Source organism: Sinocyclocheilus anshuiensis, unplaced genomic scaffold, assembly GCF_001515605.1.
Source record: "Sinocyclocheilus anshuiensis isolate Anshui unplaced genomic scaffold, SAMN03320099.WGS_v1.1 scaffold58, whole genome shotgun sequence".
NCBI classification, from domain to species: domain Eukaryota; kingdom Metazoa; phylum Chordata; class Actinopteri; order Cypriniformes; family Cyprinidae; genus Sinocyclocheilus; species Sinocyclocheilus anshuiensis.
Window position 1 is genome coordinate 3,023,207 of NW_015547688.1, and position 23,259 is coordinate 3,046,465.

Here is a 23,259-nt window from a genome sequence, read left to right on the forward strand (position 1 = left end):
TTTCTGAAATATATACATGCATGTGTGTGTATTTATATATGCATAATAAATATACACAGCACACATACATATATTATGCAAACAAAAACTTTTATTTTGGATGCGATTAATCACGATTAATCGTTTGACAGCACTAATATAGATACATACACACGCATACCTTATTTATTACTTATTTATTAAATAATTTTACCAAAATGATTATATTATATTATATTTATTTTTTATTTAGTACTAAACTGAATAAGATATTTCACATAAAAGACATTTATGTATAGTCCACAAGAGTTAAACTGTGCGCCTTTCTTCTGAAAAAACTTCAGGTCCCACAAATTATTTTGTGTATTTGAACTATGGATGTCCACGATTAACCAGCGATCGATTAATTGTCAATAAATCTTTAATTTGAATGACGATCGATTATGGGAATGATCGAAAATCATTGACATCCCTAATTTGAACCCTTTCCAAAAATGACTGTATGATTTTGAGATCCATCTTTTCACACTGAGGACAACTGAGGGACTTACATGCAACTATTACAAAAAGTCCAAACTCTCACTGATGCTCCAGAAGGGAAAACAATGCATTAAGGTGAGAACTTATTTAGTCTTCTGGGAAACATGTACGTATCTTCTGTAGCTTCTGAAGGGCAGTACTAAATGAACAAATATGATATTAAGGCAAAATTAAAAAAAATGTACACATTTTCAATCTGTTCAAAAGTTTACACCCCTGGCTCTTAATGCATCGTTTTTCCTTCTGGAGCATCAGTGAGTGTTTGAACATTTTGTAATAGTTGCGTATGAGTCCCTCGGTTGTCCTCGGTGTGAAAAGATGTGAAAAAATATTTTTGCAGTTTTGAAATATGGGGCCATATGATGAAAAATCAAGGATTTTTTTTAAAGTTTGATATTATCCTTTGAACATTTTATGCACTTTTCTTTTTTCTTATAAGCCCTAAAGCAGTTAATGTTTGTTCCGGTACCGTTTCATTTTCATTTTAAGTAAAGAAAAGGTTTATTAATGAATTCATTGAAAGTCTGACATATGCGGAAAGACAAATATTTGCAGTTAGATCTGGATGTGCACCCATATGTTCAGAAAAGCTGCTCTGGTTTAAAGTCAACAGTAATTAAGGCAGGAGGCTTTATGACGAGAAAAAAAAACAGCAGCCTGCTGAACAATGGACCCAGAGGAACAAATCTCATGCCATTCAGCCTTACTAACAGCTATCCCTGTGTGTTTGTATTTAATGTGATCTTAAATTAAAGTCAGTCACAATCACAAAATCACACAACAGTGATGTGAACTATAATCGTGCTTAATATATTTATACTTTCAGGTTATGTACAAAGAGAAAGACTCAGATTCGGAGGCACAGGTGAATGTGGTTAAAGGCAACCTGACAAAGTCTGTCTTACTGAGGAACCTGGGTAAATACGTCCAGTATGAAATCCAAGTTTTGGCTTTCACAAGAATTGGAGATGGGCAGCTCAGCAGCCCCCCAGTCTTGGAGAGGACCAAGGATGATGGTGAGCAACCTTTCATGTTTCACCACTGAGATTCAATTTAATGACCACACAGGGAGTTTAAAGGAATACTTCTCCAAAAATTCTGTCATTATTTACCCACTTTCATGTCATTCCAAAACCGTATGCTCTTTTTTTTTTTTGGAACATAAAATAATTTTTAATGCAGCTCATCAACAACATTCATAGTCATCTCATCTGTTCATCAGGCTGCAAAAACGACAAAAAAACACCAAAGACCATCTTAAAAGAAGTAATCAACTTTTGTGCAATATTTAAAGTCTTCGGATGCCACACAAAAGCTTTGTGTGAGGAAAAGATTGAAATATAAATCTTTATTATCTGATAATCTTTTTCCTCAGTGACTTGTAAAAAATACTTGAGTCAGTGAGTTGAACTTGAGAATCAAAATCATTGAATACATTTTGACCCTGTTCTTTTCAATAAAAACAACTGTCAGCATTTCTCAGGAAATTGCTGGGGAAGATTATTAATGACTTAAATTGGGTTTGTTCCTCATTTAAATAGTGTGGCCTCAGAAGACTTGTAAGGTGTTTTTTGTGCGTGTATAATTTGTGTAGCTAAAACATCACTGAACTGTCATTGTTGTTTTAACTGTCATGAGGTGTTTGTGTTGCACATCATAGAAGACAATGTTAGCATCCGATAATTTTAACTGTTGGAGAAAACTGGTTAATTTTAAGCTTTTTTGCGCTATTTTCATCTTCCGGGTTTAAAAATCTACACTGTGTTGACGTCACAATTTGTGACGTGGCAATGCACTATAGTACATCGATGACGCGTCGGTGTCTATTAAATTATTCATGAGACTGCGTGTTCTTATCCTATGTGAAGATGCTTCGCTTAATTATTCACAACAGCATGTGTTGATTTGCTATGACAGGCGTTTCAGACTGTGAGATGACATCGCGCACATTAACTGAGAGAAACGTTCATGGATCGAAAAAGAGTGTTTGTTTTTGCTTTGTAATAAGAGTTCGGCACAAACGCGATTCATTCACTTGGTGAGCATAACCGCTTTTACAGCTCTGTGACACAACCCGTCAAAAGGCTTATATAAACGCCACAGAATAAGCCTTCTCTTAAGTTCTCCGAGGTGCAACAGCGCGTTCATATATATGTTTTCGATGCAGAGTGCAAATGGCTGTGCATTTATTTGTGTTTTTAACTCGATGGGAGCGAAATGAAACTGTCTGAACACGAAGCTGTGTGTGTTGTCTGTCTCCCCTCTCCCCCCTCCTCCGCTCCGCTGCGAACCACGCCCACTTTTTTAGCATTTTTTTTAAACTGAGGTGAGATCTAACCAGTGCTGAAACGGGCGGTTTCATGACCCTTTAAGAATATTCCAAATACGGTATTTATTTTTTGTTCCAAGAGAGACCCATGAGGATGAATAATGACTAAATTTTCATTTTTGGATGAAGTATCCCTTTAATGCTGTAACTCTGTTTTATGTGCATGCTCCTTGACCAAGCAGTGTAAGTTTATGGGCTGTCATGAGTAATGGGCATTTGCTCTGCGCACGAAGAGTGTACAGATTGATGTGGCCTTGGATTTCTATAGAATAAAAAAGATGAAATGGCATTTAGTCTTAAGCTCTTTCAGACACTTTTTTGAAGGTCCTCTATAGCCATTGATGCTTCATTTGTTTTTAGTGTACATTCTGTGCCTTTGTGTTCACTTAGTTGATTCGCTCACTGTCTTTTTTTAAGACTAGATTTGGTATAGACAGGTAAACCAATACAGACAGCACAAACTCCATTGGCAAGGATGGCCTCCAAATGTTTACTTTATGGACTGCAACTTAAATAGACTTTGAAGGGCTGGCTGAGGAATTTGAGGAATGAAAGCTTTCAGAAGAGAGGTATGATAGTTTGCTATCCATTACAGCAGTGATTCACTCCGGTCAGGATTAAAGACAGATAACAGTTGGAATGCACTCTTATATGATTGCTATACAGCCAACGGGGCCATAAGGGACAGACTACAGCAGAAATATGTTTTTGGGAAATGGCACAAATAAGGCCCCCCTCAAGGCTGTTCCAGAGAAACAACTGATATGCTCAGTGTACCGTGAGATTAGTCAGATAAAGCAATATAGAGTGCTCATATGAAGTGCTGAATTGTAATTTATATCATGTTCAAAGCTGATTTCATTCATTCAAGCATGTTATACTTGGAAAAGTAATATTAAATATAAACCATCTGCCATGAGTTCTTTACTTAGAAATTATTTGGTTATCTAGATATCTCAATGGAAAAGGAGGAAATTAATGGAAATAAAATATTTTATTGAACTAGACTGTAAACCACACATACAAGACTAAGACTAAGGGGAATCAAATGTAATAGACATTTGAAAAACATAATTCAAATTCAGATTACAATCCGGTGAAAATTGAGCTTTGAACTGGGTTTGAATCTTTAGAGTAAGTAACTGTCCCAGCGGCCTTTACCAATCCTAATTTTATTTTATTTTATTCTATTCTTATTCTATTCTATTCTTATTTTATTAGTTTATTCTTTGGTTTGGTTTGGTTTTTAGTTTATTTAGTTTAGTTTTATCTATCTATCTATCTATCTCAAGGTGTATATGCTGTAAATATATTAGTCTGGATATGTTCACATGTCTGGACTCTGGAGCATGTCATTTGTGTATATGGTACTGTTAATGTAAATATTATAAGTCATAAGCTAAAACTACACTATTACTGAATCACATATGTCACATTCTGCAGTTTAGCTTGCTTAACAAGCCCAAAATCTTATCACAAGAGAGGACGTCATGGGGGATAGCAATAAAAGCCTTTTCCCCCAGCTTGTGAGAGCTATTTAAAGCAGCCCACTATGTGAAATACAGGGGTCAGCCCTTAATCCAGCCGGCTACAGAGTCACATTAATGGAGTCTGCACGCCCGTGGTCAGCTCTGTGCTGCTCTCTGAATAAGAGATAACAGGACTCTCTTAAACGTGGCTGTAAATGGAGCTCCCCCTTGACAGACGCAGAGAGCTCGGGCCATTTCACCGCCGCACTTTTATGATGGAAGCGCAGGGCCCGGGCAGCATGTCCTCCCGTCTGTGCTCACTCAACCTTGGAGCAATTATCTGTGTGTTTGCCTTTTAAATTCCCCTCCAGAACAGACCTCATTAAGGACTGATGGTACAGCAGCATTTTATCCAGGCCCCGGACGCCGTACGCAGGGGGTTGGAGATGCTACGGGCCGTCCATCCTGTTTCGGCCGGACGCGAGTGATCATTCTGGCTTTTGTCTGTAAACCTAAACATCCTGTGATTGGATTTAATCAGAGCCGTATCAGCAAAGCAAGCAGCAAATTGGACGTTTCTTTTTTGCACTGCGATTAGATTAGCGTGCCTTAAAGTCGTTAGCGTTCGCACATCTCTGAAAAGATTGGCAGGAAAGTGCGTTTATTAGTGACTCGCTTAAAGAAGTAATTAATAAACGGATTTTCTAATTGTAGGTTCATGCCGAGTAAATGCACTCGAGTCATGAGTCGTGCATCATAAGTAGTTAAAAGACTCCTCATGTGCGCGTAATCTCCATATAAGCCTCGTGGCACGCGAAGGGCTGATAACAGGATGATGAATGTTAGCAATACATTGGCAAGAGAAAGAGGCATCTTGGGAAAAGCATGCTCTACTGTAAGAGCTTCTTCTTGTGGACATTTGTCCCTACGGTCCCACACACTATGACTGCAAAAAGCAATACAAATCAAATCGCTGTCAGATGTGTTAGATTTATAAGTTCCATAATGTCCAGGAAATGAAACATAGAATCCGCCTAACCGACCGCATCGACTCGGGGAATCCAGAGAGAAATAAGGAAGCGGTCGAGAGACGGCACAACGTTGATTGTGTTTGTTCCGCATTTGTACAGCACGGCATTTCGCGTACAACACAGCAGCGGTGTCGTTTCCTGCTTATGTGTGTGTACCTCAGGCACAGCACCGGCCCTCCACCGTTATTGGATTCCCTCCATGTTATCTGTCGCTCCACAGGTGTCCTGTTAGTGGATGTATAGGCCTGTCACAGATGCCTTGGAGAGAGGGGAAAGTGTGTATGTTTAGAGGTGAGACGCACCAGCAGGAGAAGGAAACATCCCCCTTAATCAAGGTCTTTAGCAGAGCCCTCTTTTAGCACCGGTGGCACACTGTGTCCTTCAGAGTAGGGCGCTACAGTCATTACATCCTCCAGTCATCATTGGTCTCCTCCTGTAGGCAGCAGATCATCCCTTGGCAATGTTTCCCTTCAGTCTTAACATACAATGATATGTGACTCAGTGATGGCCCGCTTTAGGAGGGGTAGAGTGAGAAGGTGTGCCATGTGGCAGCACTCATGGACCAGCATGGATCTAAATACTCTGGTCAAGGACAAGCCAACAAAGTCTGAGGGGAGAATGACCAGATTTCGCAGCTCGCTGGCCGACAGCAAATCATTAGTACTGTTTGCTAGAGCAGATTTGAATTAACAAACCACACACACTGAGGAGACTTTGGCATGTAACTCATGAATATGAATTATACTTCAAATTGCATGGCTTGTAGAGTAATTTCTAGAGTCCAAAACTGCTCAGAGCACCTTAGCAACCACATGGCAACACCCTGGAAACCACCCAAAAAAACCTAGCAACCATATTCTGTAGTAATGTGCTAAAATCCACTTAGAACATCTCAAGAAATGACATAGCAACACCCTAGCAACCACCCACAACTCCCTAGCAACCACATTCTGTAGTAATGTGCTAACAACCACTTAGACTATCTCAAGAAATGACATATAATAGCAAAAATCTGGCAACCACCCATAACACTGTAACATTGTGTTAACAACCTCTCAGAACACATTTGGAACCGCAAAGCAACACCTTGACAACCACTTTCCACCAACATTCTAGCAAATCCCTGGCAAACACCCACAATATCCTAGCAACTACATTCTGTAGCAACATGCTGACAACCACTCAGAACTTCTTAGCAGCCGCATAGCAACACCCTGACAACCACTTAAAACACCCTGGTAACCTCTCAGAATACAGTGGCAACATGCAACCAACCACTAATGCAACACTCTTAATTATTCATTCAGACTTCACATTATTTTTATAGTAAGGTGGATCAGAGAATAATATTTCTGTGCACAGATGGATGGAACATGAGCGTTCACTCTTACAGATGGAAACAACTGCCTTTTCCACTGACAAGATGCAATCTGGAATATGTTCATTAAACTGACACAGTTTGAGTGCTGTCATAACTGTCTCTTTCTTCTCATCCCTTATGTTTTTGTCTTATGAATGTTACATTTTTTTGTTGTTGTCCTTTTCAAACCAGATTTTTTTATAGTGACCTTATCCTGACGTAAATACCATTTCAGAGGATGTCTCGTAGGGCTGCTGCTGCTGCTTTGAAAGCTAAATAGCCTCTATTAAAGCTCTCTGATTTGGGCTTGTGGTTCGGCTGTAATTCAAGAGAAAGCTTTAGAGTTCCATAAGGTGTATAGGTGTTGTAATTACTGCAGGAGTCATGTAATGATAAAATCTCATCTTTGGCCTCTCCTTTTCCCCTTCAATAGTTCCCGGACCACCTATGAGACTTGTGTTCCCGGAGGTGCGTCTGACAGAAGTGAGGGTGGTCTGGCAGCCCCCTGTGGACCCCAATGGCATAATTATGGGTAAGAGAAATAATAGGTCAATTCCTTCAATTATACACTGAAGAAATTAAATGTAGAACAAATTGAGATTTTGCCTTTTTTCACAACATATTGTTATCGTATTATTACACTACTGGGCAACACTTTATTTTAAGAACCAATTCTCACTATTACCTAGTTTCTTATTAGCATGCATATTCCAAGCATATTAGCTGTTTATTAGTACTAATAAAGCACATATTAATGCCTTATTCTGCAATAATAAGAAATATTTCTTGAACAGCAAATCAGCATATTAAAATAATCCTAAAGGATCATGTGACACTGAAGACTGGAGTAATGACATGATGATTTTCATATTTCACAATATTACTGTTTTTACTGTATTTTGATCAAATAAATGATAAAAAACATGAAAAGAAGTTTCTTTAAACACACATTGTCACAAATAAACAGTAATTAGACTTTAGTTTAAAGTTTAAATTAAATTTTCACCAAATTATTTGCAGCCATTTTTAAAACTTATTTCTGGACAGGCATAATAATGTACGATTCTGTGAGCAAATAATCCAAGACCGTTCACCTAGGAAGTGACTTGTCAGACTAATTTAGTCCAAGATTCAGACTGATCCTATGTATGTATTCAGTCTGATTTGCTAAGTCAGTTTGACTGATTCAGTTGAATAATTCATTGTGCTGTTTTTGTGCATTTTTTAAATATATTGCCATTCTTCTCGTGAGAATGGTCACGGCTGACCCATGTAGCCTGGATTCAAGTGGAAAGCTGCTTTCATGTACTTCACCTCACATTAAAAACAGTCTCCTCAGTACTTGATCTGGCCTACATGAGAGCGTGAAATGCATTGGACTGGCAGTATCTGGCTCAGAGCAGAGCATGTTTCTTTCCTCCGCTCTGTGAATGAAGCCATGTCACCGTGCACCTGAGACTAATTCCTCTACGGGAAGAAGGAGCCGGAGAGGAGAAAATCCCTGCGTTTTAATGAGATTAGTCGGACTAACACTTCAAGTGAATGAAGCTCAGAATATCCACCTGCCAAATCATGCTGCCTGTGCAAATCACACCGGAGAAGAATACACGCAATCTCAGCGATGCAAAGATTAGATCTGAACACATTTGTTGATAGAATCCTATTCATGAAGCATTAATTTGGAATAAAATGAGACCAGTTTAAGCATTTTGATGATGTTTGGGGAAAATTGGGACTTTGTTATGGTGTGTATACTGTAGAAAAATTAAATTGAAAGCGTATGCACGATTCATTTTAGTCTGGAATGTGGCACAGCATGACTGTTTACCCAGAAGTCTTATAAATCCCTGTTGGAAAATGCAGTTTAAGATGCTATAGCTGTGTTTTCTGGAACATGGGAGCTGGTTTATAGCTGCTCTAAGCCGGTCATTAGCTGGTCATTAGCTAAAATATCGTCCATCATATCTGACCAACAAAAGATCATTATTTGGTGATGTTAATAGCAAAACTTTAGCTCGTCATATGTAAGTTAACATATCAGTTATCTTAAAAGTTTTTGGGGAAAAAATTGTCTTGCATAGTTTTTTTGCGTATTTTGCTGGAAAAAAAAGAACACAGAACACAACATGGCGATTGCAACTGCCAAGCTCCAAAAGTACGATAAAAGTGATGATTTGTGTGTAGTTTTCAAGTCTTCTGAATTTATATGCTTGCTTTGTGTGCAAATTAAGTCCAAAATTTGAGTCATATTCACTCAAAATAATACATCTCACATGTTCTCACATCTCTTGTCAGCGCAGTATATTTAAATGTTTGTAAGTGAAGTGTGGAAGTCTCTCTTTACAATGTGCCACTCACTTTGAGAACCATTCGTCTACCATCTTGCACCAGCTAATGCAAGTTTAGACCATTTAGAAACCAGCTACCATGTTCCAAAAAAAAACCGCTACCAGCTTATGCTGGATTTCCAGCAGTGTCTTTTGTTTACAGCAAAACCTAAATGTAATCCCGTTTTCAAAGCCGCTGAAAACTGTGTTGTGTGTTCCCAGAAGCATCAGCAAACCTGACCGTTAAAGTCCGTGGCTGGGAATGGGAGTTTGCTTTGGATTTTGCAGCAGATTGAATAGTTGTGCTTAATCTGACTCCAGCCACTTCACTCAAACACAAAAAACAGAAGGGTCTGACAGAGGAACAGAAAATGACATAATGACAGAAAATGACATGCTAATCAAACCGGAGCTCAGACGTGTGTAGTGAACATAAGCTAAATAGATGTAAAGGCAGGCGCAGCCCCCGCCAGCGGAACCTGGATAATTACATCAACACCGCAGCGCTCCCAGATGAACATGCCACACGCATGGTGTTATTTCGCACTCTGTTTCCATGTCATACTTTGGCAGATCAAGAGATGCTGGTTATGTAGATTGAAGTCACAGAGAGCTCTTTCAAAGAGAGAAACGAGATTTCCCGGCATGCCGCTAATTTGCTGCATCTTGAAGAAAGGAAATGCTTTGAAAGCAGATGTCGATGAGAATGCCGCTTACAGAGATTCAGTGACTGTTTTTTTTGTTGTTGTTGTTTCTTTTCTTTTCTTTTTTTTTGTGCAATTTTTGTGTCATTATCATTATGTAGTTATGTTAAAAATATTTTTAATATTTATTTTATATTTAATATATGCTATTTTCTGTCTACTTTGTCTAACATTTTAATTAAACAAATGGCTTTCATAATGTCCAAAATAAAAAGAGACATCTTGAAAAAAGGAAATGCAATGAATGCCACTTTTGGTGAGAAAGCCGAGATTCAGTGGCTGTTTTTTTTTTTTTTTTTTTTTTTTTGGGGGGGGGATGATGTTAATGGCACAAAAATTTCACACATTAGCTTGTCATTAAGTTGACAGCAGATATATTAAAAGTTTTGTTTTATACTTTTTCAGATAAAAATGAAAAAAATACAGAACATTTTAATTGGACAAATGGCTTTTATAATATCCAAAATAAAAAGAGGCATCTCAAAGAAAAGAAATGCATTAAAAGTCAGTGTTGATGAGAACGCCGCTTGCTGAGATTCAGTGGCGGAGCGCTGGGCTTTCCTGCCCTTTCTGCCGAGGCACTGCCCTTGTGAGTGTTTTTGCTTGCCGCTGCAGGACCCGTAATCATTGGGCAATGAATGAGGAAAATAGAGCTGCAGGCGTTTGTGGGGTTGTGACCTAGCCTATCACATGGGCCGATGCCCTCACAGTGGAAACCCTTTCCCAAAAGCAAAGCCCTAATAAACAATGCATGGGTCATAGCCCGTCAGAACCACGCAAACGGGCTGCTTTCTGCCCACAGTACTCTCTGTATCTCTAGAAATATAGACACTGGCATGGAAGTAACTGGGAAGAGAGGGTGTGTGTGTGTGTTTGGGGATGAATGTATGTGATTTTCCACTGCCCCTCATGGCTGAAGTGGACATTAGGATGAAATGGCAGCCCCCAAGTGCTGCAGATTCTCAATGTGGGATGGCCTAATTTCGTTTTGCACAGCCCAAGGGGGCCAGCATGCAGTGCAAGCATCCCGAAAGATAAATAGATGGTTGAATAATGTTCCGTCTCTCCCACGGCCAAGCTCTGCCCACACATTCCATTTTCAACATGTTTCCCGATAATGTTATCATTTGTTTTGCTGGCGGTTTGCAACACGTGCCATTCCCTCAGACACGATGCAGATGGATGCTCAGCAGATCTAGCACAGCACTTCTGTGTCAAGCCATGCCTGTTCAATCTCTACGTTAGGAATAGATTAATTTTAATTTGCCTAAAACATTCTGTCCTTTAGCATAATACACATTTTTTATATATTTTAGTTTTAGTTTCAGTTTTAATTTTTAGTATATGAATGAATGCATGAATGAAAAAATGAATGAGTGAAGCTTTTATATAGAGCTTTATATAGTTGCAAATGATTGGCAACATACTTATCTATTAATAAAGATATAATTTCTACATTTTACTTTGATTTATAATATACATTACACTATTTATTTTGTTTTAGTTACAATTTTTAATTATGTGAATAAACAGTGATTCTCATATATTAATATAGTCATACTTTCTCTATTTTAGTATAATTTATATATTACACTATTAATTAATTAATTTAGTTTGTTTTAAATTTTAGCATTTCAATAATGTTAAACAGTGAGTCTCAACCAGGGATAAATAAGTAATCTTGAAAATAATTTTGATTTTGCTTTGCTAAACCTTTGAAGCAAAAAACGATGTAAATATTAGTGGTGTAAAATGATTAAAATAATTCAAAAAATTTTTTTGTAATTAACAGCTTAACATATTCAGTCCCTATTTAAGGAAGGAAAGCCAAATTATATCTGTCAGTATTGGTTTCAACCTCGTAATGAAAGAAATGGACCTTCTGTTTTTGTCCCATCAAATGTTCCAACCAATATCAAACTAAATACAATTATAAAATGACAGATTCTGTACTTTTCCGCTTCAATTTGAGCGGCAGCTATTGGTGAAACTGTTTTTCACTCACAGAATTGGTCTTTAGTTTAAAAATGAATAATTCTAATAATGGCAATTAATGATAATGCTAAATAATATCCAGTATCCACATTATTCTTCAACGCGGAAGTAAGCCTATGGGCGAGACTTCAGGTTCATTAGCCGCTATAGGGAAAAAATGAGTGGAATAACAACGACAGTAGGGCTGCTCGATTAATCAAAATTAAATTGCAAAGGCGATAAATCACGGTTAGGCAGAAGCTGCGATTGTCATGCGTATCTTTCAGTGAAGCACGTGAACGATTTCTTCAATTTCATAATCGCTCAATTAAATCGTCTGCGATTATGAATGCGATTTTGCGTAGCTTGTAAGTGAACTACGGCTCAGTGTAGTAAATGCTGCTCCATCTGAAAGCACGTGCTGGAGATTTACTACTAATCACAGAACCGGCTTTACTGACAAGATGCCCATGACAATCACATTCGATTAATCGTGCAGCCCTAAACAACAGTAAAATGGTTTGCACTAAAAAACGCGTTCATAATTAAGATAATACATTAAAATAATATGGTAAGACACACCAATTTGCAATATCAAGCAGAAAAACAAGCTGTTTTTACAGCCAAAAATAGCTGGATGCAGATGAGACCGGAAGCCAGACCCATACAATTTACAAATGGTGAAACAAATGGCCCACTCTTACGTGAAAAATACGATGGACAAAATGAGTTAAAAAGAGCATAATTCTTGTTTGGTGTCGATAAAGGGCTACCTATTTTGCTGTGGTAAAACACAAACAAATTTCATTTTATGCATGTTTGTTGCACATCAGCATTTTGTTTGTGGTTCTTTTCTCTTTGTATTGAATTTGACATTTGGATTAAATTTGATATAAGGAGTGAAGGCAAGGCAGAGGACTTCCCCGATGAAAGACGTATTTGAATAAAGTCTTTCTGCAGTAAAGGAAAGCAATGACTGCAGACGTTAACCAGAGCAGAATTTAAAGTAGATGCTGATAGACCAAATTTTCCAGTGCACTGAAGCCTTTTTGAAAGCCGTTCGTCTTATAAACCTGCTGTTGTTTTTCTAAAGATGGTTTACTACAACTACAAATGGCTTTTTGAGGAGATATTTTCTTCCTGTCCTTTTGTACTTTGAGTTCTCAAAAGCATGCCTGACTGAAAACGACTCTCAGAGTTTGTGGAAATGTTATTCAGACTTTTGATGTCAGCTTAAGCTGTCTCACCGTAGACATGAGAAGGACAGAGGATCAAGACTCACCTCAGACGATCTAATGACTGTTTTGTAGGATACCAGGTAGCTTACCGTCTGGATTCTGGGGATCCCAACCAGTTCATCACAGTAGAGGTGGGCCCTGATACCCGTCAGTTCACCACCTCCAACTTGACCCCGGAGTCGGCCTACATCTTTCGCATCTCTGCCAAGACGGAGCAGGGCTGGGGAGCGCCTGCACAGGCTGTGGTCATAACTACTGAGATTAGAGGTGACGCAAACACATACATAAATACACAACACCCATATTGCTTTAAAGACAGGGTAGGTCCAACTCTCTAACCATTAGGCCACGACTTCACCCGACTTTCCCGTGAATGAGACATGAGGTAATCTGACAGCATTGACACCATCGATCGTCGTGTTGCTGGTTGGCCTCTCGTCTGTCTGTGTGCGTTCATGTGTTTTGGGGGAGGCGTGGCTTTGGAGAGTGATTATGCAGGGAGGGTGGTATCTTATGCTTTCAAAGCTATCGCCTACCCTACCTTTAAAGTCAGAATTAAATGAAAATTCACCTTGTTTATTTTCTGAATGCATGTTATTAACTTTACTGTAAAAGATTCATCCATGCACGGTGTAATTAAAATTTCATAACTAGATCATCTGTTAAAACGCCAGACTTTTTTCTGGTGACACGTGCTGGACTTCTCCAATAATTTTGTCTGCTTAAACCCGGTCCCTTTTTAACAATTGACTTGCAAGTTCATATTCAGATCTGCCTTCATCAACAACTAATGGATTGAACCAAGTCCAACATTAATTTATTTTTTTGTTTTTATGTCACAAAGATCTGTTGCTAACATCATGACTTTAAACACCATTTGATTGGAATAAGCGAGACATGATCCTGGATCAGTATTCATATCATACGATCCAAATCCTTACCCCAACTTTAAAATTATAGGCAGTGAAGCAAGTCCTGCTTCTAAAAAAATCATGCATATATTTTAAAATTATATTTAAAAAATAATATTGTCTTCATTTTAAATTACTTTTCAACACATCATCAATAACAGAAAATAATGTTAGATATTGTTTCTACAATTTTCCCAATGGTTTACACAGCAAGTTAGTGCCGGTTAAAGGTGCACTAAGCGATTTTTTTGCCAAACGATGTTGATATTTGAAAGCACCAAAACAAACACGCCCATACCCCAACAGGACCTCGCCCCTGATATCTCCACCGCACACGTACGTACGCAACCATGGCAACGACGATCGCGGAAATAAGCGAAGATGAAACACAAGCATATTCAAACAAAAGCCAACACGGATAAGTTGTGTGAAATGAAGCAAAATCAACATTACTCACCTATCAAGAAGAAAAAACAACGCAACCTCGGCATCCGACTTGAGTTTCTCTCCACTGCTGGAAAGCTGCTCCGATATTTACGCGGGTCCTACCTCTTGCCTGATCGTAACCCTTCTTTTTAATATTTTGTTTCTCTGATATTTTCCTCTTTTTTTATCTGCCATCTCTCTCTATCTATAGTCGATCTGCTAATATCCATCCTCTCTTCTCTCTATCATATCTCTCTAAAGAAATCAATTTCAAGATGGAGATGGAGAGTGATTACATATCATTCTTTGACCTCCTGAAGCTGCTCGATTGGTACTTTTAAAAGCTGCATGGGCAAGGCCATTGCAATCATGGCTTTCGATGGCTTTCGTTGCGCATGATCTGCATCTTTAATGGCGGTCGATACCACGCACCTTTAAATAAACAATTATGCCTCTCCGTATTGATTTCTCCCTTTAAAATCGATGAGGTTATGCAGTTGCGTGTGGGGTGGGGAGGGGTGGGGAGGGGTGGAGAGGCCAGGGCGAGACCCGCTGACTGATGCACACATGGGTAGACGAGTCCTGTCCTGTGATTAAGAACAGTCAGCAAGACCAGCCTGACCCCTGAACTCACACTTCACATCTATCTCTGCTCCATCAGAGCGACCGCAGCCTCCACGGCAGCTGCAGGTGCCTCAGGACCATGTGCAGTCCCGCAAACTGCAGCTCAACTGGGTGCCCGGAGGGGACGGCTCCTCTCCCGTCCGTTACTTCACCCTACAGACGCGGGAGCTGCCCAACGGAGACTGGCTCACCCATTCTTCTGCTATAAGCCACAATTATACCTCCTGGGAAGTGGACAGGTGAGCTCCTTTGCCATTTCTCAACCCCCACAATCCCACAAACAACAGTACCAGGGGCTTTACCCAGCTTCGCTTTACCCAGAGACTGGCCTCCAATGACCCTCACAGAGTTGATTTCACTCTCCGCTGCTTCGAAGCCACATGTGTTCCCCTGCAGGGCTCATGAGGGCCGTACAATAAGGGCAGTATGGAGGGAGTGTTATTAAATGCGTAGGAGCCTTTTTTCCTCTGCAGCAATTTATGATTCTCAATCCAATTTGAGAGAGTGAGAAACAATCAGTACATTGTGCTACGGGCGCTCCAGCTTTTTGCATATGAGTTATGTCGGATCCGCAGCTATGATTATATGGGCAGTCGAATAGTATTTTATATGCATTCAGAGGGCCATCTCATCTTGTTTATGATGAGTCCCCTTTCTCAGTTGCAAACTCTCTCAGCCATCAGCTTTTGAGTGCTTTTTTAAACAGCCAGATTGTTGCTAAATGGATTATTCAGGACTGATTTGTGTCTTTACCAGCTGGAGGCTTTTAGGAGTGGGGCATCATGGGAAAAATATTCCCTTTAACCAAGCAAATACAAATAGCAGAAAGCCCCCTCGTTTTGGAAAGCGCCGTGCAACTCATCTCAATCGACAGAGATCGGTTATGAAGCCTAAACGACATGTTTAGTTCGTTAATGAGCCCAATTGGCTTGTGCAGTGTGTCTTAGGGAAATGGGAAATGAACAAATTAGAAATTAAAGTGAAATTTTTTCCTACATATTCCCTTTACTGTCAAAATCAAGAAGTTTTGTGCCTGTGATTTTCAACACTGATTGAAGAAGGCTAAGCAATAGGGCTGATGTGATTATTTATGAAGTGTATGTTATTATAATAATTTAAATTATTAATATGTTATATTTATTTATTTATTTTATATTTAATTAATTATACTTAGCGTTATTTGAAGAATGCTAGACAGTTTGGCTATGCAATTATGACAATAGTAATTGTTGATTATTGTTAATCCTTTAAAATTCTATTGTAAATGTATATCTAATTCATATTTTATATATTATATAACAAATAATAATAATGTTAATATATTTTAATTATATTATATTTAATTAACTGTATTTTTTCAAATATAATAAAAAAAAAAAAACTCTTTTTTTTCTCTGTTCTTCAATGTCTGCATGTAATTATTTGAACAATGCTTGAAACTTGGTAATATGAAACTTGAAAATTGCTTTATCTATTCCTCAATTGTAAGTCACTTTGGATAAAAGCATCTGCTAAATAAATAAATGTAAATGTAAATTTAAATTTTAATTAGCTGAAGAAGTCTAGGAAGTATGGCTGTGCAATTATGACAAAAATAATAATTGTTGATTATTTTCTATAGTATATATTATTATAATAATATAAATTAAAAATTACGGTAACACTTTATTTTAGGGTCTCTTAACTAGTTGCTTATTAGCATGCATATATATATTATTCAAATAATAATATTAATATATTTTATAATTTAAGTAATATAATTAAATCTATAATTTTTCCAATTAATTGTGCAGCCCTATTAAACCCCCCTATGCATTCCCTGACATAATTTACCACCACCTCAGTTGTTCATAACATATTTCGGTTTTTATGAAGTGGCATATGCTGCACTCATGTCTTTATATGAGCTCTCCGATATGAAGTGTTTCGTATCTTATTTCCGTCCTCACCTCTCTGCCTCAAGTGCTTTAAGATAAAACTCTGTAATTGCCAGCACGTGCCCTTGGGATTCAATGGATTGTGTCCCTGACATTTATAGATACTAGCTCATACATGCACTGCTGAGCCACATCATTTGTGATGGGAAAGGTCTTTGTCCAATATGAGAGAGCTCACGAGCTGTGCAATCCCTCAGGCTGAAACCCTTCACTTCATACAAGCTCAGAATGATGGCGACTAATGACGTCGGAGACAGCAAGTACAGCCAAGAGACGGATGCAATTACCACTTTACAAGATGGTGAGTAATAATGAGCGTGTTGTATCTACTGGCTTTGGTTGATGCGCTATTGATTCAAATAAAAGTCATAGAGGAGCTACAGTCTGATCTGCACCATTTACTTGCAAGCTGAAGTCTTGGAACTGATTTAATTCTGTCATTATTTACTCACCCTTATGCTATTCTAAACTTGTGTGACTTTCTTTCTTGGGTTCAGTGGACCCCTAGTGGGCCACAAGGGAGTGCTATGTCTGTGGGAAAGTTCAGAATATATTAAAAAAAAAAGTTCCAATGTACAGAATATGACATTATTTCAGTTTATTCTTTCTAATGGTCAGAAATCCTAAGAATTATTTTAGACAGTCAACATTTTATGTTTCTCTTCAGTTCTTATAAATATCTAAAAGTACTTTAGAAAAAATATAGAGTCCACAAATAGTGAATATATATAAATGCCTTTGGTCCCTTGCAATGGGAGCATCATAAATGGGGATCAAGGGCATCAAAAGTTTGTAAACCCCTGGTCAAATGACTCAAAACTCGCTAGAAAAGAAGACATTTGTAAATAACAACAATAGTGCTTTTCACACTTGCAATAGTTAACCCTGGGTCATTTTAATCCAATTTAAACAGAATCATGGGTTATCTTGCCTCACATTTCACACTGCTCATTATTTACCCGGTGTTAACAGTAAAACCTGGGTATTCATATGCTGACATGTTTCTAAACCCTGAATTAACACTATTATTTGTGGTGTCACTTATATATATTGCCGACTGCCTTTTTCCTGAATGGACTTTTTGGACTATAAAAGTAAAAATTAAACAGTATCTTCTTCACTCCAGTTGATACATTTTCTAACCCCATTTGACATTTTTTCCCCTCAAATGCTGAAACGATTGTTTATACAACATGCAGTGTTTCTGTGACTGTCCAAAGCACATGAATGTGAGGCACGCGATTGGGTGTCTGTTGCTAAGCGTCTAGCCGTAACATTCAAACACTGCATCTTTTCAAACTGTACAAGTTTGGCACGGCAATGCAGGGTAACCAGAGCAAAAGTGATGCTAACGCTGTGAATCGCTTCTTTAAAAGCGGGGTTAAGAACAACGATAACCAGGGGTTAAGTGCTGTGTGAAAAGTTATTTTGTTTGTTTCTCACAGAACAAAATCTTACAACTTCAGAATAGGTGATATGATATGATATGGTCAAAGGACTTTTAAAGTACTTTTATGGTGCTTTTTTGTCATTTTTGAGCTTGGAACCACCAGTCCTTGGAACACCAGTTCAGGTATATCACTTTAATTGCATAGAAAAGGACCTATACATTGCCATTAGAGTAAAATTACTGAACCTAAACATAGGAACCTGATAAAAATGCTCATTTTAGATGAAAATTTCAGACGGCACTTAAAGGCTTTTGCATCTGAACTCTTCATATATATATATTGAAAAGGCCAGCCTTCAAAAATAAAGTCATACAGGTTTAGAACAACATAATGGCAAGTAAAAAAATTACTAAAAAAAATGTACTGAACTAAGAATGGGATTTCTTATTGTTTATGTGAACTTATTATCAAATGTTGTTTTCTGTGCATCTGCAGTTCCTGATGAATCGCCCACAATTCAAGCCGTGAAACCCTCCACGACAACATCCGTGCTGGTGCAGTGGCAGGTACGCTAATGCCGGCCCACCCCGGGTCGAGTGAACTCTTGACCCCCATTACGTTTATCTGATAGCCAGATAACAAACCGGCTCCAGCCTGTGAGAAGAGTAGCGGCATGTTACAGGCTATCACCAGTGAAATTACAGCCCTGTTCTGTTTAATGATCTGACTTTTGTCAGTAGGTAGCCTCGACTCGCTTTGAGCAGTCTGGCATGCATCGCTTAGTATTCCTCGTGCATGGTTTGCATAAATTAATGACAAGCAGTATTGATACCCACACATTTACAGAGCTCGCAAAGGGCTCCGCCAAGCCCGGGATAATTAATACCCATGCACGACAGCGATCCTGCAATCTGAAGGGATATTAATTAGTAGCTGAAACCTTTATTCACTGACCTATGAGTCCCGGATCTTCTCGCTACTGTCTGTTTTATCAGCAGAACCGTAGGCCGAGTTGATTACGCTCTGCTCTGAGCTTTGTTAATTACCCACTGACTGAATGGCTCAGAAATTAAATCCTCATCTTTTATTTATCTTATCCGTTTGGCGGCGAGCGTCGCGCACGGACGAGCGATGGGAGATCAGTCAGCGCTGTCTGTCAGTTACGGCCGGGACGGCTTTTTATCAGTGTGTGCTTTAATAAGGACCGTGAGAACAGCTAGCAGAATGTGACCTTTAATTTAATCTGTGCCTTTGCAGAAGCCCAAGGAGGAGAGTGTGAATGGGGTTCTGGTGGGCTATCGGCTCTACTACCGCGAGCTGCAGTATGACAGCACACCGCAGGAGTCAAAGAGGGCCGTAAACAGCTCCTTGCTGCGCACCGAACTGACAGGTAACTAGCGGGAGGAGGCTCTCCTCTTGAACCAGAAACGTCTGCACGCAGGCGTGATTTATAGCTTGAGTGCTTCTTTGAACACTTTAACCCATTCCAGTTATTGAAAAAAAGGAATTCCTTAACAATTTTTACCTCAGTCTTTTTGACGTGCGCTTTTGTGCAAAGATGAATGTTGTATTTCGCAGCTACACTCTCAGAAAGTAAGTCGAGTTTTGACATGAAACTGGGACGCAATCAGTGTTAGCAAATGACGAAATTCACATTAGTGCTGTCAAACGATTAATCGCGATTAATCGTATCCAAAATAAAAGTTTTTGTTTATATAATGTATGTGTATGTACTGTGTATATTTATTAGTATATATAGATACACACACATGCACGGATATATTTAAGAAAAATTTTATGTTTATATATTAATTATATTTATATATAATATAAATATATGTATATACATATATTTTCAAAATATATACTGTATGGGTGTGTATTTATATATACATAATAAATATACACTGTACATACACACATTATGCAAGCAAAAACTTTTATTTTGGATGCGATTAATCGTTTGACAGCGCTAATTCACATTAATACGCTGAACATTGCGCAACTCAGTCGAGTTTGAGCGCTATCAAAGCGTTAGGATGCTCGTCCTCCCTGCAGTTAGAGAATAATTTTCCGACGGATGGCTGAGCATAGGTGAACTCATTACGCGCTCAGGCTGTGTGAGGTGCGGAATCATGAGTTTGAGCTCAAGTGTTCGGCACTGAGCGCGCCAACGGGCTCTTTTACCGCAGCCCGGATCCGGCTGCTAAATCTCCTTTGACAAATTGGACTCAGCAGTGTTGACAGCATTTAAATGCACAAGCCCAGAGCAGCCAAGCATGGAGGCATATTTAATTCCTTTCCCTATGTTCTGCACCGGTCAGGACAGGAGTGCAATATCTGTCCTCTGCTCTCCACTCGTCTTACATGTTAAAATCTGAGGTCTGTTAAGTGTCGAATGTGCCTCCCTGCTGAAATCACCCTAAATGCCAAGAGGAAATTACCGGAGCTATGCTCTATTTGTTCAGGCTTAACAGCTTACATTGAAAAGTTAGCAGGTACTCCAGAAGCTAACATGGTCTCTGTCACTTTCTGGAGCATTCTGCTAAAGCCGAGTCAGTTTATGTTTTTTTATTGTGCTGATATGTTTGTATGTGCCTATGATTGTTGTTCGTAGTGTGCTGCCGGACAGATACAAAGATTTAGTACAAAATCTTCTGGATCATGTGACATGAAACAAAGCTGAGTCATTCTTGTTGAGCATTTCCCCTTCCTTCTAGTTATTAATATGCTGAATAAAATGACAATTTTAAAAATAGATATCGTATCAATTTTTTACAACATTATCACTATAGAGTACACTTCAGTAAAGGATCACTATAAAATACACTTAATGTTGTGATTGCTATGCACTTCTGGCATGAAAAAGTTTAAGAAATACTCAAAATATTTAAAGCAAAACATGTTTGAATCCCTTTTATCTATGAAAAGCTATATTTATTATAACATATTTTGTGGGAAAAACAATAGCACAAGCATGAGCAAGTATTTGATGATTTAAGTAATATTGTGTGATATTACTTGTTTAGTCTTACTTTACAATATTCCATGTTTAAACGACATGAAATGATAAAAAAATAATGACAAAATCACAAAAAGCTGTATGATAGTTTAAAAATGTTTAAAATGATCCATTTTCATTTCAATTTAATTTAAAGTTTACAGCATGTAAGCTAATTCTCCGTCACTAAGTGAGCTCTTTATGTTTAACCATTTAGGCACCTGTTTGTCATTTATTTATTTATTTGTTGTAAATAAAGTTTGTGTCTGAGCTTGACGAGCAGATACTTCGTAAAGTCTGAAGTAGCCTCATATAGAAGCCCTTTTTTTAAGTTACAAAAGCATATTTGTTTAAGTTACAGCACTCAAAATAAACTGTATAAAAGGAATGACCAGATTTTTCTTTAATTTTACCCAAGTGATGTTGGATCAGTATGTGTTCAAAAAAAATCATATTAGGTCCCTAATGCACCCCAGCTTGTGATTTAGTACTGTATATTGACTGTTGAATCATTAATCACTGACTGGCTTTGGTTTCTTGCGGGTTTTGATTGGAGAGCTAGATGAGCATTGTGGAATTTAATCAATCTCTTGGAGAAGTGTGTGATGAGCAACTTTGAAAAGCAAAGATTTACTGCCATGATGAAATATCCCTTTGATTTATGCTTTTCCATCTCTGCTGCTTCTCCAGTAATGTATTCCTCATCGTTTGCTCTTTCTCCCTCCACAGCCAAAAGCACTGTGAAGACTGTCAGCAATCCTTCATTAACCGAATTCGAGCTAACGCGTAAGTTTCATTTAGCCATCTTTCTCATTTACGTCAGTCTGCTTTGAAGTCCAAAATATTCAAACTCCCTTTGGCAAAGTGTGTAATCCCTAATACTCTTCCTGTTCAGAGAACAAGGCTCTTCCTCTAATCCATCTACTCTGACCAGGAACATTTTGGCCCCGAGATATTCTCAAAGTGAATCCCATTGCGCACCGCCTCAGACCTGAGACTTGCATGTGCTTTCAGTCTCCCCTGTACCATCTCATCAATACTGTTCAAAGAGTTTGGAAAGAGTAATGCCATTCCTTTCCAAGATCTCACCCAAACTGTTCTGTATCCACACTGATATGGAACAGTAGGTGGTTATCTCAGAGATGCTTTTGTTTCTACCCAGATGTATTCCCATTCTTCTTTTCTGCTGTCTCAAAGCCAAGATGTGCCTTTCAAGCACCGTTATGGATCTTCTGTTTGTAATTTTGAATTCTCATCAGAGCTGCAGAAATACAGACGCTATGAAATTGTGATGACTGCCTACAACGTCATCGGGGAAAGCCCTCCAAGTGCTCCGGTAGAGGTGTTTGTTGGAGAAGCAGGTAAGCGATTGTGTCAAAATAAATATTAATTTATTAAAATTAATTATTTTTTCATTCTTAATTTATCAAAATAAATATTTTGTTTGCAAATACAGTGCACAGCATAAATGAGTACACCCCCTCTGAAACTTAACAAATTCAGCAATTACTCTTTGCTAAGATGCACAGCATAAATGAGTACACCCCCTCTGAAACTTAACAAATTCAGCAATTACTCTTCGCTTAGAAGACATGTCATGGTTTTTTAGAGATATAATATTCCAGCAAGTCTGCTTGATCAGTTACCAAAGAAGAATGTTAAAATTATTCAAGAAAATAAAATTTTCTTATCAAAGTGATAAAATGATGTGTTGCAAAAATGAGTACAACCTCCTGAAAGTTACTAAATAAAACCTAAATAATAAATAAAATTCTGGTGTAAGGTTAAGGCAAGTATTGATCAACAGGTAAGTATGTTGAACCAAAACTGTTAAAGGTAAGTAATTTTATGTAATGTTATGTTCTGTTGCTAGAGGAGGAATACAGAGAGAAGTGCCTGGTTCCCACAGTGACATTCAGTGGTAGTACAGCTCTTCTATAGAAATGTATGAGTGCTGAAGGTGTGAGGGAGTTGTACTTTATCAACGCTGTCATGAATTCACACACCACTGTGTGATG

General features: G+C 38.3%; 1 protein-coding gene across 4 annotated transcripts in view; it reads left to right on the forward strand.

Moving 5' to 3' along the window:
* LOC107703405 (protein sidekick-1-like) overlaps window positions 1-23,259 on the forward strand; it is a 334,600-nt gene that overhangs the window by 293,426 nt on the left and 17,915 nt on the right. For all 4 annotated transcript variants that reach the window (XM_016506019.1, XM_016506020.1, XM_016506021.1 and 1 more), the window contains exons 27-35: window positions 1,346-1,535; window positions 7,142-7,240; window positions 13,024-13,218; window positions 14,950-15,151; window positions 17,047-17,150; window positions 18,736-18,806; window positions 19,498-19,630; window positions 21,971-22,027; window positions 22,501-22,602. In XM_016506019.1, coding sequence (XP_016361505.1) covers window positions 1,346-1,535; window positions 7,142-7,240; window positions 13,024-13,218; window positions 14,950-15,151; window positions 17,047-17,150; window positions 18,736-18,806; window positions 19,498-19,630; window positions 21,971-22,027; window positions 22,501-22,602 — 1,153 coding nt within the window. The remainder of the gene's footprint in view (window positions 1-1,345; window positions 1,536-7,141; window positions 7,241-13,023; window positions 13,219-14,949; window positions 15,152-17,046; window positions 17,151-18,735; window positions 18,807-19,497; window positions 19,631-21,970; window positions 22,028-22,500; window positions 22,603-23,259) is intronic.